We start from the raw sequence: 16,293 nt of genomic DNA on the forward strand, positions 1-16,293 counted from the left end.
GTGAACTGGAGTTTGCGTGTATCATTTGTCTCTGTACTACAAGTCCCACAGTGCTTTGGGGCAGAAAAATAACCCGGATGAGAGAAACGAATGGGAAATGGTCTGCGCTTTTCATGTCACGGAAGACCTCCCAGAGCGCTTTACAATTTAGAAATCGGAATACAGTGGAACCTCGGTTCTCGACCAAAATCCGTTCCAGAACCCCGTTTGAAAAGTGATTTGTTCAAACACCGAAATAATTTTTCCCATTACAAATAACGTAAATTGTTTTAATCCGTTCCATCACCCTGAATGTTTACCTTTGTTTACCTTTAAGACACAAATAACATAAACATAAATGTAAGCCTGGCTAATAGTACGTTATCGTAATCTTCCGTACGAAAGATTACGCTAACATGAACGTGTCAAAATAAAAAAAAAAAGGATAAAGAAAAGAATTATGAATAGGATTTTTGACCTTTGTGGTGGTCAGCAGAAGGCGCAGGTGGATGGTGGCGAGGGATGGAGGAGGAAGGAAAATGATTGTTTGGAAGGAGAGTCCCCTTCCATAAAAACTTGGGGGAGCTCTTCTGTCTGAGGGGTGCTCACACCTTCAAATCTCTTTGCTACGGATGACTCGGCTACAGGATTTTCTTTTCTTTTCAAATATCTATCCAATGACACTTGCTTCTGCCTTCTTTTTAGCACTTTTCAGAAGTGGTTCAGGACAGTGTTATTAAAGTCATGATGACTCTGGTGGCTGCAGCTTCATCGGTGTGGTGAAATTCTGTAACTCGGCCCATATGCTACACATTTGTTTCATCTAAGACGTCCCCTAGAGTAGTGGAGATGCAATTGCACCTGAGAAAATTAAAAGGAGTAAAAAAAAATGTGATGTGAAACATCCAACCCTAGACGGTACCACTGCACTACAGTTAGCCATTGCTGTCGTACTGGCGTTCGAACTGCGTAGCAAGAATTTCTCAAATTTTTTGTTCAAACTCCGATTGGTTCGAACTGTGAGTCTTTCGTAAACCGAGGTTCCACTGTACTCTCATTCAGATTCAGATTCAGATCTACTTTATTGTCATTCTAGTACACGTGTATACAGAACGAAATGTCGATGCATCTGACCCCCACAGTTTCCTTGAATGTACAGATATAAATAAAGTTGTATTGTAATTGGCTACGTATAGTATTTTACCATAGTGCCGATAGTGCAAGAAGAGTAGCTAACCAGATGTGCAAAATGGGCAGTCAGGTTAACAAGTCAGGTACACAGTAACATTAACACTGTAACAATAACGCTGTAATTACCATAGTGCAGAGAGCAATGTGCAATGAGTGGCAAGCTATAAAAAACTGCCAGTAGTGCAAAAAGTCAGATTAGCAGCCGTTTAGATTTAAGTTAACTATATGTTAGATTGACCATTTAACATGTGTTTACATGAAGGAATTATGGGAAAAGTTGGACTTGGACCTCGATGGTATTATCTTGTGTTTTAGGATGCTTCGGAAACATAACATTCCCGTTATTCTGATAATCGATGATTATCCTTTTTGCAAACGTACCCCATGTCCTCAATAATTGCCATGCCTTCTGGAAATATTTTAGAAAACTGGACTGAAATTGCGTGACTTGGCTTGATCTTTAAAACTCGTGAGTTCTCTATTTTCCGCAAATGAAATCGAATCAAAATTGAAAAGGTGAAACGAGGTTCAAGACCTTTTATCTCGATTGGTCATCCGAACGGAGCGACGGTGCGAAAATCCGGTACGTGATCTGACTTTTCTCAAGGCACGAAAAGAGTTTCGGAAATAGTCGCCGATGGGTTCGGGAGCGACTTCGGTCCGGACGAAACCGGGTCCCGAACGTAACGCGTGCGTCGGCGTCAGGCGGATGGAACGCGGCGACGCGGGCAGCTCCCGACAAATCCCCGGATTATCCCGGCTGATCATGCGCGCCGACCGGCCGTAATATCTATTTCGGGGGGAAGAGGAGGGCGGCGGAATTTCACCAGTTGCGCTCGACGACAAGCGCCCCCTCCCCCAGCTAGCGAGACGCTCTGCTTTTAGCTCGGGCTCCGGCTGGCGCCGCGGGTGGGGGCCCCGGGGCCCGCCCACTATCAGCGGTGATCCAAAAGCTAGCCGGTCGCTTTTCCGAGCAGAGAACTTCACGAATACTTTCAAGGACGAGGTTCCGGAGCGAGCTGCCGGATTCTGCCCCGGTCGTGTCCGAGATGACCCGCGACTCGTAAGTGGGTGGAATCGGGGATCCGGCGAGCGAGGAAACTTAACGATTGACGGGTGGCAATGCGAGTATGATCGAAGACCCTCGTGTTGATGGGTCATGGTGGCTGCCAAGCTAGTGGCATTGGATCTGGCGCCATATGTCCTTCTCAGAATAGGAAATCGTCTCTGTCGTCGATAACAAAGTAGTAAACGTTGTTTCTGACACGGGTGTCGAGCGTGTGGCCCGCGGGCAGGATCGGGTTCGCCGAGGATTTGAAGACGGCGTTGAGAGAAGAAAAACCAGCTGCAGGTTCAACTATGTCCACGTGATGTTGCCAAAGCCAGGCGCCACTCGCGAAGGGACCGGAACTGGATTTCTCTCTCGCTTTTTTCAAATCTAATTCTTTTTCTCCCCTTCTCTGACTCTTTCTCTCTTTTTCTCCTTGTTCTTTCTTTTTTCTCACTTTCTCCCTCTGCCTTTTTACATCTTTCTCACCCTCTCTTTTACCCTTTCTCTTAGAAAATGGTGTATTATTTAGCACCGTCTAGTGTTTTTGTATGAAACCCTACCTCTGACAGCATTTAACTTCCATGAGCTTTATAGTCAGGTTTCTTTTGTTTGTGAACAACATTTCACAAATTGAAGGTTGCGTAAAATATGGTGGTGATGGCCCGCCGACAAAACTGTCTCTGTACCTGGTCGTCTTTGTTTTAAGGGACCAGAAACGTCTGCCAGAGGGCAGAGGACTATCATGTTGTTCAAGGCAATGCCCTCCAGACTGGGAAGAGAGCAGCCCATTATTTTTATGAGCTGTGTTGATGACTCCAACTTTTTTGATGACTCTAAGATTTTTTTGGCCTTATTTGGGAAGCAAAATGTTTTGTAGAGTTGGAAATTTGGTCAAATGGGTGGTGAAAGGATTCCTTAATTATGTCATCCTCCAGACTGGGCAGAGAGCAGATTATGTTTTTGTGCTGTGTTGATGACTTTCTGTCATGATTTTCTGGCCTGTTTGAGAGGCAGAAGTTGTGACGATTTGGTCAAAGAGGTGGTGAAAGGAGTCCTTGATAATGGCCTCCAGACTGCGTAGAGAGCATCCCATGATTTTCTGAGCTGTGTTGATGACCCTGCATAAAACACCTTGATGCCCATGCCAGTACGCTCTCAACTGTGGTTAGGTAGGGCACCAGCAGTTTCTATTCCAGATGTTCTTCCCGTTAATGCCACATGGGGCTCTTTAGTGCTGCCTAGTGGCTCCTATGTGCTTTTTATGTCATTTTTGGAAATGGAAAAAGATGGAAATGGGATATATACTGAATTTTCTGTATGTGTCCCCAAAAATGGGACGCAACCCTTCCTGACGTTTTCCAATGCTTCAAAAATATTCAGAACAAACATTAAATGCTAACTTTTTTATCATTGTCCTTATGGTTTTGAAGAGGAACATTTGGTTTTTCCTCAATATGTTCGTTTTTGTCCAGGTTGTTAAATGAAAAGTCGGTCAAAATGGCAGTAGAAAGAGTTCCTTCTGAGTTTTTATTACAGAATATTCCAAGCACAAATGAGCTGCAGAACAATGGCTGCAAATTTAAATTGGATGACCATTTCTTTTTAGGGTTCGTACGGGTGCTTGGAACCTGTAAAAATGCTTGAATTTTATCCTCATGTTTTCAAGGTCAGGAAAATTCTTGAGATTTAGGTGAACCGCTTGAAAACGCTTGAAATGGTCGCCATTGCCATGTTTCTTGCCACTCTGATTCGATAGATCACGCTTTTGAATGAAGAAAAATATATAAAGTGCCTTAAAAACAAGGATGGTGGCTCCAGTCCTCATTATTGAGTTGTCATGTGAAGTGCTACCGCCCCCTACTGTCACATCCAAGAGGACCGGTTTATAAGACTAATCATGGTATTTCGGCTCTTTTTTGAGAAGCGGCGCTTTCGGCTCGGGTTACTGAGAAAAGCCGGCTCTTTTGGCTCCCTAACGGCTCTTCTGATTTTTTTTAAATGATATATTATCAATAATAACGAAACACCAAATTATTTAGTAATGATCAATTTCCAATGTTTTGTAGGGAATCCCTGCAAAAGTACTTTCTTTTTTGTCCTCTGTATTGAAAATCTTTATTACCCAACAGCTATGGGCCCTTTTTTGTGTTTGTATACAAGTTAGCCAAGCTTCCCGTGCATTGTTGAAGCAGAATGGCAGAATTCATGTCAGTTTAAAGCAAGCCAGTGACACAAAGGAGCGTGGATCATATGTAGGAACAACGCAAAGTATGTGCTAGCAGCAAGATGGCGACTTTAATTAAGACATCAAAGCCCAACAAATTTTTGTTTTTGTTTTGATTCCTTTAAAATTTTAAAAGTTTACCTTGAAAGTGCTTGAATTTGGCCATAAAAAGGTGTATGAACCCTGACTTTTATACCATGGGGGCAGACCCTGAGTCCAATGGAAACCTAGTCTTTATAAAACTTGTTTACCGACAGTGTTCCAGGCTACTTTTTGTCTCTAAAATAAAAGGAAAATCTGAATCATCACGACTTAATAAATCAAGAACAGGATTTTTTTGTGGAATTCATTATTTGAAAAAATAAGGCCTTCATTGGCATTGAAATTCGTTAAAATCCATTCATTGATAATTCACTAATTGACTTTTGCGGTAACATGGCGTGAATGCAATAACGGAACTATCAAAACGGCGATGTGGTTTCAGTCGGACGCGTGTCTTAAGCCTATTAATGGCAACTTGGGACAGAGACCTTTACTCTGAACTTTCAATGAGAAAAGGCCGTTTGTAAAACTGGACTTGGTCTTCGATTTGATTCCGAAAGGCATTCCACGAGTCTTTCAAAGTCCTGAATCCAACTTGCCATAAGCAGTAGGAAGCCCTAAGAAGTTTTGGGTTGCCCTGTTGTAGACCAAGAGACGCAGGTTCTTCCAAGCGGTGGTGGCGCCACCTGTGGGGCTAGGACCATAGCTCGGTCATGGGTCACTCCTGCTTTTGGCGCCACACCTGTCGGCCACTCCAGATGACGGATTACTACGCCGGCTGCTTTTGGCCTGGCCACTTGAGTTGGGCATATAAATGGGCTCAATGGCTTCCATTCATGGAAACTACTGCCGCACTGGGAAACATCCATGTTTTGCTAAATGCATAATCTATATGAGGGGTCTCCAACGTGGTGCCCCCTGAGGACCGCTGAGGTGCCCGCAGACCTGTTATAAAAATAGCTCACCAGTGCTTGGTCAACGTGATTTTCCAGGAAAAATATTTTATTATTGGCCAATTGGTTCAATTGAACCTTGCTTTCTACTTTGTTTTCTGTTTTTCTTTCTAGCTCTATTTCTCATTTTCTTTTCTCTTTTTTTCTCTTACCCTTGTTCTCCCTTCTCCCTCTCTTTCTTTTTCTTTTGTCTTCTGTCTTTCTTTCTCTTTTTCTTTCTTCTTTCTCTCTTTTGCTCTTTCTTTTCTGTCTGTCTTTGTCTGTCTGTCTCTGTCTGTCTGTCTTTCTGTCTGTCTTTCTGTCTGTCTTTCTGTCAGTCTTTCTTACATGTTTCTACATGTTTTCTTACATTTTCTTACTGTCTTTCTGTATTCCTGTCTTTTTTCTGTACTTCTTTCTTTCTCTCTTTCTTTCTCTCTCTCCTCTCTTTCTTTGTTTCTCTCTTTCTTTATTTCTCTTTTTCTCTTTCTCTCTTTCTCTTTTTTTCTGTCTTTCTTTCTCTCTCTCATTCTTTCTTTCCTTCTTGCTTTCTCTTTCCTTCTCTTTCTCTCTCTTTCTTTCTATCTCTCTCTTTCTCTTTCTTTCTGTCTTTCTTTCTTTTTCTCTTTTGTTTTCTCTCTTTTGTTCTTTCTCTTTCTCTCTTGTTCTCTCATTCTTTTTCTTGTTCTTTCTCTCGTTCCTTCCCTCGTTCTTCCTCTCGTTCTTTCCCTCATTCCTTCCCTCGTTCTTTCTCTTGTTCTTTCACTCTCTTTCTTCCCTTCTCTCTCCCCCTTCTCTCTCCTTTCTCTGTTCTTTTTTTACTTTTTCAGTCCCTTTGAGTCTCCATAGTTTGTTCTTCTTCCGTGTGCTTTTTAGCCCTGGTTTTATTTTGCATGGCAAAAGATATCGACATCTGATGGTCAAATCACACACATTGTCCCATGAAATCAGCGTGACAGTAAATGTTTTTAACTATGGCGAAATTGATCATCACGAATACTGATATAAAACTTGCAAATATTATCGATGATAATGTCGTTAAAAATGTTTTGGGGTTGTACACGCTTTCAATTGTTCCAGAAAATATGATCTCAAAAAGCTGGTAAACGATACCGCAAGCAGTTTCTTCTGACTCGCACAGTACAGTAAAATTTCTGAGGTCGTATAAGTGTTGCCATAGCAACCAGCAAGATTTGCAGCAAATAGAAAAAGAAGAAAAGATGCAATGTTGGAAAAGCACTGTCTATTTCAAGCAGCAAATGATGATCGCCGACGGTCATCGTGAATTCCAACCGGTGCCGTCTTCTTGATGTGAGAGAGGGGGGGTTAGGAGGGCGAGCGACGTGGGCGTCCGCCGGCTAGCTATTAGCGCATTCGCCGTTGCGCCAGTCAGCCTCCAGGACGGCCGCGAGATGAAAGTCGGGGGGCTTTAATCCAGAAAAAACAAACCCAGTTTTTGCCACGTTTTACTGCCGCCTTCCCCCGAGAGTGCCGCAGCCTGTTGCCAGGATACCGGACGGCTTTCTCGGGCACCGTTGTCGGCAGAGGCGATGAGATCGCTGCCCAACACTCGGACGGCTATCTGACACGTGAGGGATTCCCCCCCTCCGTCGGGTGGGAGGGGAACCCAGAAATGGCCGAGAAGACCAGCATCGGCTAGAAAAGGACGATCCCGGCTCGCGTTCCCCGGCAAAGACCCGACGGGACTTCACTGAGGAGCCGTCATGGAGGTCCAGTCTCCCGGCAAGACCCCCATTCTGGTCCTCAAGGAAAGATGCGTTCTGGCTTCCAAAATGGAAATCCATCGGTAGGTGGCTGCGACCGATGTCGTTGAGTTTAACTATTGTCGAGTTTGCCCTCGTTTCAAGTCGTCTCTCTGCGTTGAACAGCGTAAACCGAGGGCGGCTCTATCTTCTCAGTCTTGGACTGACGAGAAAAAGGAACATCTTGACATCCCTCACTTCAAGACGGGAAAGTCTTGTTTCTGTACCTCCGATTCGTGATTTAAAATCCTAAATTGCTTCATCAGCTTCACCCTTTGAAGATCAAGCCAGTGCATCAATTAATCCCTTCCTTTTTCTTCTTCCTCTGCATTTGGGCAGTCAGAAGCAAGAAATCCCTCATCTTTTTTTCCATTTGCATCTGAAGTGTCACCTTCTTCCTTTTGTCTGAGGATTTCCGTTCTCTTTCTTTGACTAGGATTGTTTTGTAGTGTTCTCTGCCAGTGCCCAGAAGCTTTCCTTCAGATGACGTTCGCCTACTTTGCCAACCTACGCCTTTGGCAGCCGCGACAAAAGGCAATGCTTCATTACGAACAACGAAGCCATTTGATGTCATCATTTGGGGATCGTAGATCTGCCTTCCGTCCCCCCAGGGAAATTATATTTCCACCTATCTTTTTCCTCATGGGTCAGACAATTTTGACTCCTTGGAATTGTCAGTTAGAATAAAAGTTTGATGGCTTTGTAGATTCTGTGCAATGTTAGATCATGTAACAAGATTGAAAAGGGGATAGTATGTGCTTGTTTTAAAACAAAAAAATCATCTGGATGAGCAGGATTGACTTTTTGAAAGTTGTAGAAACAGTATGCTTACACAGTGGGGGAGGTCAATGGCGCCTGAAGGAATTTGGAAGGACTGTGTCATGTTTGAAGAGCTCAATTGACAGTTGATGAAGCGGGAATGGGCGGAGACTGGAATTCTTTCCGTCCTTGACCACCATTCTGGGGTCAGGTCATACGGGTGGATTCTTTGGACCTGGTGATAGAAGCTAGAAGATATTTCAACCCGAGCGTTTCACAGATGTTACAACTTTGTTGACAACATCCCGAGGCGAGTTGAACCAACACGACGGCGACCATTCGGGTTTCAATCAGGCGCCGCTCGTCCAAAAGGACGTGCGACGTGACGCGGTCCAGACCTGTCGAGCTTTTCAATGCTCTTTCTGTCCCTGATATGAGTCAACATGTTTTGCAAAGTGGGGGTAGCTCACACTCCAGCCATGGCTCAAGAATTGGTGACCCCGCACCTTTGGGGACTCACTTTTTGACTTTGTTGGGGGCTCTGCACAGGGAAACGCCTCATCTTGTACTCTGTCATCGAGTTTTGTCATTGAAATGGAAGACCGTAAACTCCGATTTTTTTTTTGTTTTGGCCAAAGACACTTCAATTAAATCTGGTTGTAGCGCTATTTACGGTGTCTGAAGTGGTCAAAAACTTGACTGGAGTGAGCAAGAAACTATAAATCGAATTCCATCCATTAAAAATCCTAGTGATGTGCAGATAAGTTGGTGTCTGGTGGGCCACAGCCGGATTTACAACGAATTAAACCCACATCTTATTTATCATTTGATTGGCAGAGAAAACAGTATATAAACTTTAGCATTGGAAAAAAAACTTTCATTGTCTTATCTTAACTTATAAATAAAGCCTGTTCCTTTTAAATAAAAACATCAATAGATTGGCAATTCTCCGTTGTGAGAAAAAGAATGAAATAGATACTAGGCATAGTAATACCTTATTCATTAAATGAATCATATAATGTTAAAATTTACTGACTTCGAAACATTGTGAAGATAAATGAGAGAAAATGTTAACATGGAATAAATATAACCATCTAATGTATCTTTACCCAGCCTCACTTGCCTCCTCTGACTGTTCTAACCTGACTTATTCTTGTTAGATAGGGAAATTCACACTTCCAGCAGTATCCTTGTTTTAAGATAAAATAATATAATAAGATATAGAATACAAAAATAGTATTTAAATAGTGCTACGGAAAATACACACTAATAAAATAGGGTAATATGCAAATATGGGGTTGGGGTTTAATGTGGGCTTTTACTCCCCCGGGTGAAGTTAAAGAGCCTCATGGCATGAGGAAGAAATGATCTCCTCAGTCTGTCCATGGAACAAGACTGTGACAGTAGTGGTTGCATTTCCTAGCTGGGGTAAACTCTGACCGCTTAAGATCATTCCGTTATCGCTCGTACAACCTTGTTTCAGTTCGTCTATTTCCCGGATTGTGCTCATATCCACGTTCTTCCGTACATACGTATTCGTTTTTCATGATCTAAACCTTCCCCCCTATCAATAAACTTGACATTGTTTTACGAGCCCCGTCAGCGAAAGGTCCCACGGGTTGATTGGAATCAAACCATATCCTCCCCGGAGTTAACGTAGGTTTTTTTTTTCCGCTCGCTAATTGAATCCAGGAGGATTGCGAGTCTTCATTAAAACGAGCCGGGCGCTTCACCGCACTGGGTCGTTAATTACAGCTAGAGCCATCATGGCTTTAATGAGACAATGACGAGCTAACTAGCTAACTCGACTTGTAAGTCGTAGCCAGTGAGGCTTGTCTGACGTCAATTTTATCGAGTATTGCTGGTGTCCTGGATATTGTCCCGCCACGCTTGCATTCCTCGTTTTGCACATCATATCGGTTGCTATTTTTAGCCGCTCGAGACAATTGCCGCTTTGTCGCACCGCAGGTGTTTTTCCCGTCGGGTTCGGATTTACCGGCGCAATCTCTCCTCCCGTCTTTTTGTTTTTCTTTTGGTCTTCGACCATCTGGTGGAGATGACGCCTGTTGGATGGTTTTTTTCAGTGCTCTGCTAGCAAATCCTTTAAAGGATTTGAATAATAAAGAGCAACCTTGGTGTGTCCCGTGGGGAAAAACGGATGTTAAAAATGAATAGCTACGTGTTTTTCACCCTGAATTGGTTACACGTGTATCTTTATTATTTTATTTAATGGCCTAAAGTGCAGAGACTTGTATCTAAAGAAAATAACCACCCAAATGTTTGAAAAATTGAGAGGGATTATGTTAATTTTATTAACTGACCAACCAGGGTTGGGTAGGGTTACTTTAACTTGATTACTTTCAATGACTTGGATGACTCCAATAACAAATATGCTAATAAAAGACAAAAGAAACTAAATAGGAATAAAATGATGACTCACAACACGTGGTAAGCTTTCTCTCCTGGCTTTGATCTCTGATTTCCGGCAAAACTAACATAAAATGCGACAGAAACAAAATGAAAATCGATCCAAACAGCTTGCCAACATCATTTTTGCCGTTCCGTGTATTCCGTTACTCCCCAAGCCTGCACAAAAATGAGTCATTTTATTCATATTTAGTTTCTTTTGTCTTTTATTAGCATATTGGGTATTGGAGTCATCCAAAAGTAATTGAAAGTAATCAAGTTAAAGTAACCCTACCCAACCCTGAGTATAACTAAGTTAACTCTTGGTGCTAATCGACCTCATTTCCAGTCATTATCATGCTAACAAATGCTACAATGAGGCCATTTGAAGAATTCTTAACACTAGAATTTTGTGATCTCAAAAGTGACCATGATAAGACATTTGGAAACATCTCAATCCTCAATAGTAAATAAGATGTGATTGATTATTTTTTTGATCGTTTGCTTTTGTGTGCCATTCAGCGAGCAGAGCATCTGCCAGGCACGGGCGGCCGTGATGGTTTACGACGACGGCAACAAGAAGTGGGTGCCAGCAGGGGGCTCCACCGGCTTCAGTAGAGTCCACATCTACCACCACACGGGCAATAACGCCTTCCGTGTGGTGGGACGCAAGATACAAGACCACCAGGTGGGAACAATTCCTTTGTTAGCAACTATATTTAGCAAATATTGTCTTGCCTCACTATTTGTAATTTATTGGATGCACCATCGCAGAACACTTTTTTTTCGGGTTCTGGACGCTAAAGTGATCCATTATCCCTAATTGTAAATAGCTGCAAGAAGGGAACAGCAGAGCACACTTTTGCCATACCAGGAGGCTTTTTTTGCTGTTATTTCTGCCTAAAATGAACTGCACTGGTTCGGCCACAATCCATTATCCCTAATCGCTTATTGTTGCAAGCATGGACCAGTAGGGCGCACTTTTGTCGGGGAAGGCTGATCTTTATTTGCCATTATTTACTCCTAAAATAATGTGCATTAGTGTCGTTGCAACCCTTTATCCTTGATCACTGCATGTGGAGACAGGCAGAACCATTTCTGTCTTGAAATGTGCCATTCTGGAATGAGGTGCACCTCTGCAGCCACAATCCACTATCCCTAATCACATATTGTTGCATGCAGGGACCAGTAGGGCGCACTTTTGTCGGGGTTGGTTGATCTTTTTTTGCCATTATTTACTCTTAAAATAATGTGCACTAGTGTGGCTGCGACCCTTTATCCCTGATCGCTGCAAGTGGAGACCGGCAGAGGCATTTCTGTCTTGAGGCGGGCCAGAATGAGGTGCACCTCTGCAGCTAACAATCCATTATCGCGTCGACTATTGCTGAGAGCAGGACGGCAGACTGCTTTTTATTTTGCTTCAGGCTCGCCTAAAATGATCTGATTGTTTTGACCGGGATCCATTATCCCCAGTCGACTATTGTTGTGAGCCGGGGCAGAGTGCATGATGAAAAGGGGAGCGGGAAGAGGGTCAAAATCACAGATTTCTCCGTTCACCGTGACCCGAACTAAATGAAGGACTACAGGACTCAACATATGATTATATTTTGAACGGCTCGTCCAATTGGTTTTTATATCGCTGACGGAAAATTTTACATACGGTGCCTTTAAAGTCTGCATGAAGGACGTCCGCTCGCCAAACACTTGCAGCCTGTAATTTAGCCTTTATGATGCATTTTTCCAAGAAGAGGCACATTGTGGATTTTCCTCTTTAATGGAAGTTTCGGGGCACGTTCCAACTCTTCCGCTTGCATCTGCTCGTAAAGGTTTACACGTGGATTTCCTCTGATAAATACGAGCAGAACAAAAATGTCGAGTTTTGTTTTTTTTACACATCCAAACCCTTCAGAAGGTATCAAATTCAAGCTTTTTCTTTCGGTTTAATTCCACTGTTTTTGATGCACCAGACGCGGTCTCAGGAAATGAAGGGATGAAAAAAAGTCCGTCCTCGGTAGCCCCCCAAATCCGTCTTCTGAGGGGATTTGCCCCCCGCGGACGTTCTTTTGTGATGAAGTCTGATCTGTTCTCCCCCCCTAGGTGGTGATCAACTGCGCCATCCCCAAGGGTCTAAAGTACAACCAGGCCACGCCAACTTTCCACCAATGGCGAGACGCCCGGCAGGTTTACGGCCTGAATTTCGGGAGCAAGGAGGACGCCAACGTTTTCGCCAGCGCCATGATGCACGCCCTGGAGGTGCTCAACTCGCAGGAGACCAGTAAGACCCCCGTTCTTTTCTGCAGATGATTGAAAACAGTGAGCAGGATTTCCACCAGGATTACCAGCCGGGGATTATGCCATATAAAGAAATGAACACATAAATAAATCACGTACAGGTAATGCCTAGATATATGTCGTTGATGCAATTTATTCACGCATTTACGCAATTAGTCTTTAATTTTGTCATTTATTTATATTGATACTTATCTTATCATGTATCATGATTTTGTGTCCACTCGGTCATGGACAAATGTACACGAGTGATGAGTTGCCACTAGGTGTCGCCGTGGTTGTTATTTTGGTATCGTTAAGCGTAAATACAGGGTAGTCATGATCATTGAAGAAGTGAATTACTTATGATTATGACAAGCACAGCACAAATACTTGAGTTTTGTTTTATTTATTATCAAATAACTACAATAAAAACTTAAACAGCATATAAATAAGTAATATTATTTGTATATTACTTTTTACAAAAATCCATGATTACAATGTCATCACGACGACTAAAATACCTTCAATCGCACAATAATGAGGAGATTATTTCTTCCTCATGCCATGAGGCTCTTTAACTCCACCCAGGGTAGTAAAAGCCCACATTAAACCCCACCCCCACATTTGCACATTACCCTATTTTTAATGACAGTGTGTATTTTCCGTAGCACTATTTAAATACTCTATATGACCACGTTATATTGGGTATTTTTGTATTCTATATCTTTTATTTTTTTATTTTATTTTTCAACACAAGGATACTGCTGTAAGTGTGAATTAACCTACGGGGATGAATAAAGTATCCATCTATCTCTCTATCTCTCTATATCCCTATATCTTTCTATATATTTCTATATCTTTCTATATCTTTGTATATCTCTATCTTTCTATATCTCTCTCTCTCTCTCTCTATCTCTCTTTCTCCCTATATCTTTCTATATCTCTATATCTTTCTATATCTCTCTCCCTCTATCTCTTCTGAAAATGAAGTCAAAGTGCAAATGGTTCTGAAATAGGGATGGGGCTAGGTTTACAACTAGAGTTAGGTGTAGGTTGAGGTTTAGGAACTAGGGTTTTAGCTCCATCTTACTGTTCTAAACTGAATTTATGCTTGCAAAGTACGTTTCAAGCTAGCTTTACAATTTGAAATGGGTTAGCGCCAAGAAGCCAGAGTTTGAGCTCTATGTTAGGGTTCTAAACTGAGTGTAGGGTTCCAAAAACGGTTTCGAGCTAGGGTTGCAATTTGAATCAGGGTTAGGGCTTTGGTGGCAGCTCGGGTTGGATGTAGCGCTAGGGTTTGGGCTGCCCGTTGGGGTTTTAAATCGATTACAGTGTTCCAACATAAGGTTGGGGCTAGAGTTTGGGTTTGGAACTAAGGTTTAAGCTCTCGTTCTTTTGATCAATGGTACTGGAAAAATTGGGAAAATTTGCTTTGAAAGTCCTTCAAAAGTGCTTGAATTTAGCCATGAAAAGGGTGTGCACCCGGGATCACCATTTATTTAGGGCGCCGCCTGTCACGGGCTCCATTTAGACATTTATTTACGAAAGAGGGTTTGAAACCCGAGCCGGCTGTTGGCACCCCGAGAATCCTCTCCAAGCCCATAGAAACAAGCCACCATTTTGACATCCGGCTCATGTGCTCGTAAGCTACGAGTCAATATTTTTAGAGTTTGCATCACGCTCACATGTGAACAAACCGGAGGAAGCCCACTCCACCCTCTCGCCGCTTTTTTATTTTTTTTCTTCTTGAGCCGAGACAAGTGTGGGACTTCGGACATCGCCGGACAGAAACCGGGAGGAAAATACTGTCGTGTGAAAGTGTGACGCTATTGCTAGTCAGAGAATGTCGCGGGACTGATTCATTTCTCGTAAGCTAGCGATCGGGTCGGACAAAAACAAAATATCTTCAACATGCCCGCCGTGGCAAGAGTTAAGATCTTCGCGGAGGAGCATCAGAAGATAAGCCGTGCTCAGATCTACCTGGCCAGTGAGTACAACTTCCAGTTTTATTTTGATGTGCCTGTGCCTTTAAAAGGCGGGTCTTAGTCTTTCCATTCAATCGACGTCGGCAAATAAAAATGTAGACTTTGGCGAGTTTTTTGACTATCAATGGATACATCTTTAACTTTGATCTGATCATTGTAATTACTATTTTGACTGAATCATCACTGCCAAATGCTGGACAGAAGTTTGTTTACACATTTACTGCCCTCTAGTGGCAGGAATGAGAATTCAGTTCTTATTTATCTTAAAAATCATAATTTTTTGGTAGAAATGAGCGAGGGGTTCGCTTCTTTCTTTTGACATACTCAGAAAATATATGACAGGCTAGTTTAAGTCATCCAACTGGCACATGCCTGATCTAGAATCATACATCTATCTTTACAACGTTTTTTACCGTTCAGTTGTTTTAATTACATTCACAGTAAGTGTCTTCTGTTTGCAGTTGTGCTCCCAGCATACCACACTGTAATGCAATATGGCAGAAGTTGTTGACAACAATGTCCTCCAAACTGGGTAAAAAGTAGCCCATGGTTTTCTGGGGTGTGTTGATGACTCTCTGTATGGTTTTTGTAGCCTCTTTAAGGAGCAGGAACGTTGAGGATTTGGAGAATTTGGTCAAAAAGGTGAGGAGAGGTCTCCATAAATATGTTAGGAATGTCCTACAGATTGGGTAAAGCAGCCCATGATTTCCCAGGCTCTGTTGATGACACTTTGTAAGGCTTTTATGGCCTTATTGTCAGCAAATATTTTGACTATTTTGAGGTATTGGTCAAAGAAGCGGGGAAAGGAGTCCGCAAATATGTTATTGGCAATGTCCCTCAAACTGGAAGAAAGCAGTCATGATTTCCCTTGCCATGTTGATGAATCTCTAAGGTTTTTCTGCCACCATTGAGAAGCAAACATTGTGACAATTTGGAGAGTTTGGTCAAAGAGGAGTTGAGAGAATTCCTCAATAATTTTGTCCCTAATGTCCTCCAGACTGGGCAGAGAACTGCCCATGAATACCCGGGCTATGTTGATGACTCTGTAAGTTTCTTTTGGGCCTCATTGAGAAGTATAAATGGTGACGATTTGGAGAATTTGGTCAAAGAGGTGGTCAGATTGGTCTGGAAATATGTTGTTGCCAATGCCCTCCAGACCGGGCAGAGGGGAGCCTATGATTTCAGGGCTGTGTTGATTACCGTGTAAAGCTATCCTGTGAGCTTGCTAAGGTCTCTATGATGTTGTCATTAACTGCCTCTTTGAAATTGGATCTTTCAATTTCATTGTGGACTAATCTTGAAAATAGTTTTGAAATGATGTATTTACATCTGGAACTTGTCATCACTTCTGGAGATGATTGAGGGCAGCCTCATGATTTTTGATGGACTTTCATTTGGAGAGTGGCAACAGGCCACGCTCCTTACATTGCAGATTGATTGCGAGTTCGCGCTCGTAAGAGTCTTTTTTTTTTTTTAGCCGACGACCTCGCGTGCCATGACGTTATGATCTTTATTTTGACGTTTGGAAGTTAGACTTAGCCATCTAAATAAAACTGCGCGTCAAGTCCGGGTAAAGTTACCCGTGAATATGTTCACACTCACGAAACTGTGTCGGGGTGATAAGTTGATTCTGTTTTTTACTATTGGACACTTGCAAAGGAGATTACTTTGGATGCCAGTTTGTTATTTT

At 42.6% G+C, this 16,293-nt stretch overlaps 1 protein-coding gene across 3 annotated transcripts in view; it reads left to right on the forward strand.

The window, feature by feature from the left end:
• Positions 1–16,293, forward strand: part of enah (ENAH actin regulator) — a 50,750-nt gene that overhangs the window by 8,296 nt on the left and 26,161 nt on the right. Inside the window, exons 1-3 of one of the 3 annotated variants that reach the window (XM_088324869.1) lie at positions 2,115–2,233; positions 10,870–11,035; positions 12,445–12,622. In XM_088324869.1, coding sequence (XP_088180995.1) covers positions 2,220–2,233; positions 10,870–11,035; positions 12,445–12,622 — 358 coding nt within the window. In that variant the 5' untranslated portion in view covers positions 2,115–2,219. Of the gene's footprint in view, positions 1–2,114; positions 2,234–6,795; positions 7,227–10,869; positions 11,036–12,444; positions 12,623–16,293 lie in introns of those variants that run through there. The other 2 variants (XM_088324867.1, XM_088324868.1) reach the window with 2 other exon arrangements.

The sequence above is a fragment of the Urocampus carinirostris genome, chromosome 20 (assembly GCF_059441175.1).
Source record: "Urocampus carinirostris isolate Australia breed hairy pipefish chromosome 20, RoL_Ucar_1.0, whole genome shotgun sequence".
Classification (NCBI taxonomy): Eukaryota; Metazoa; Chordata; class Actinopteri; order Syngnathiformes; family Syngnathidae; genus Urocampus; species Urocampus carinirostris.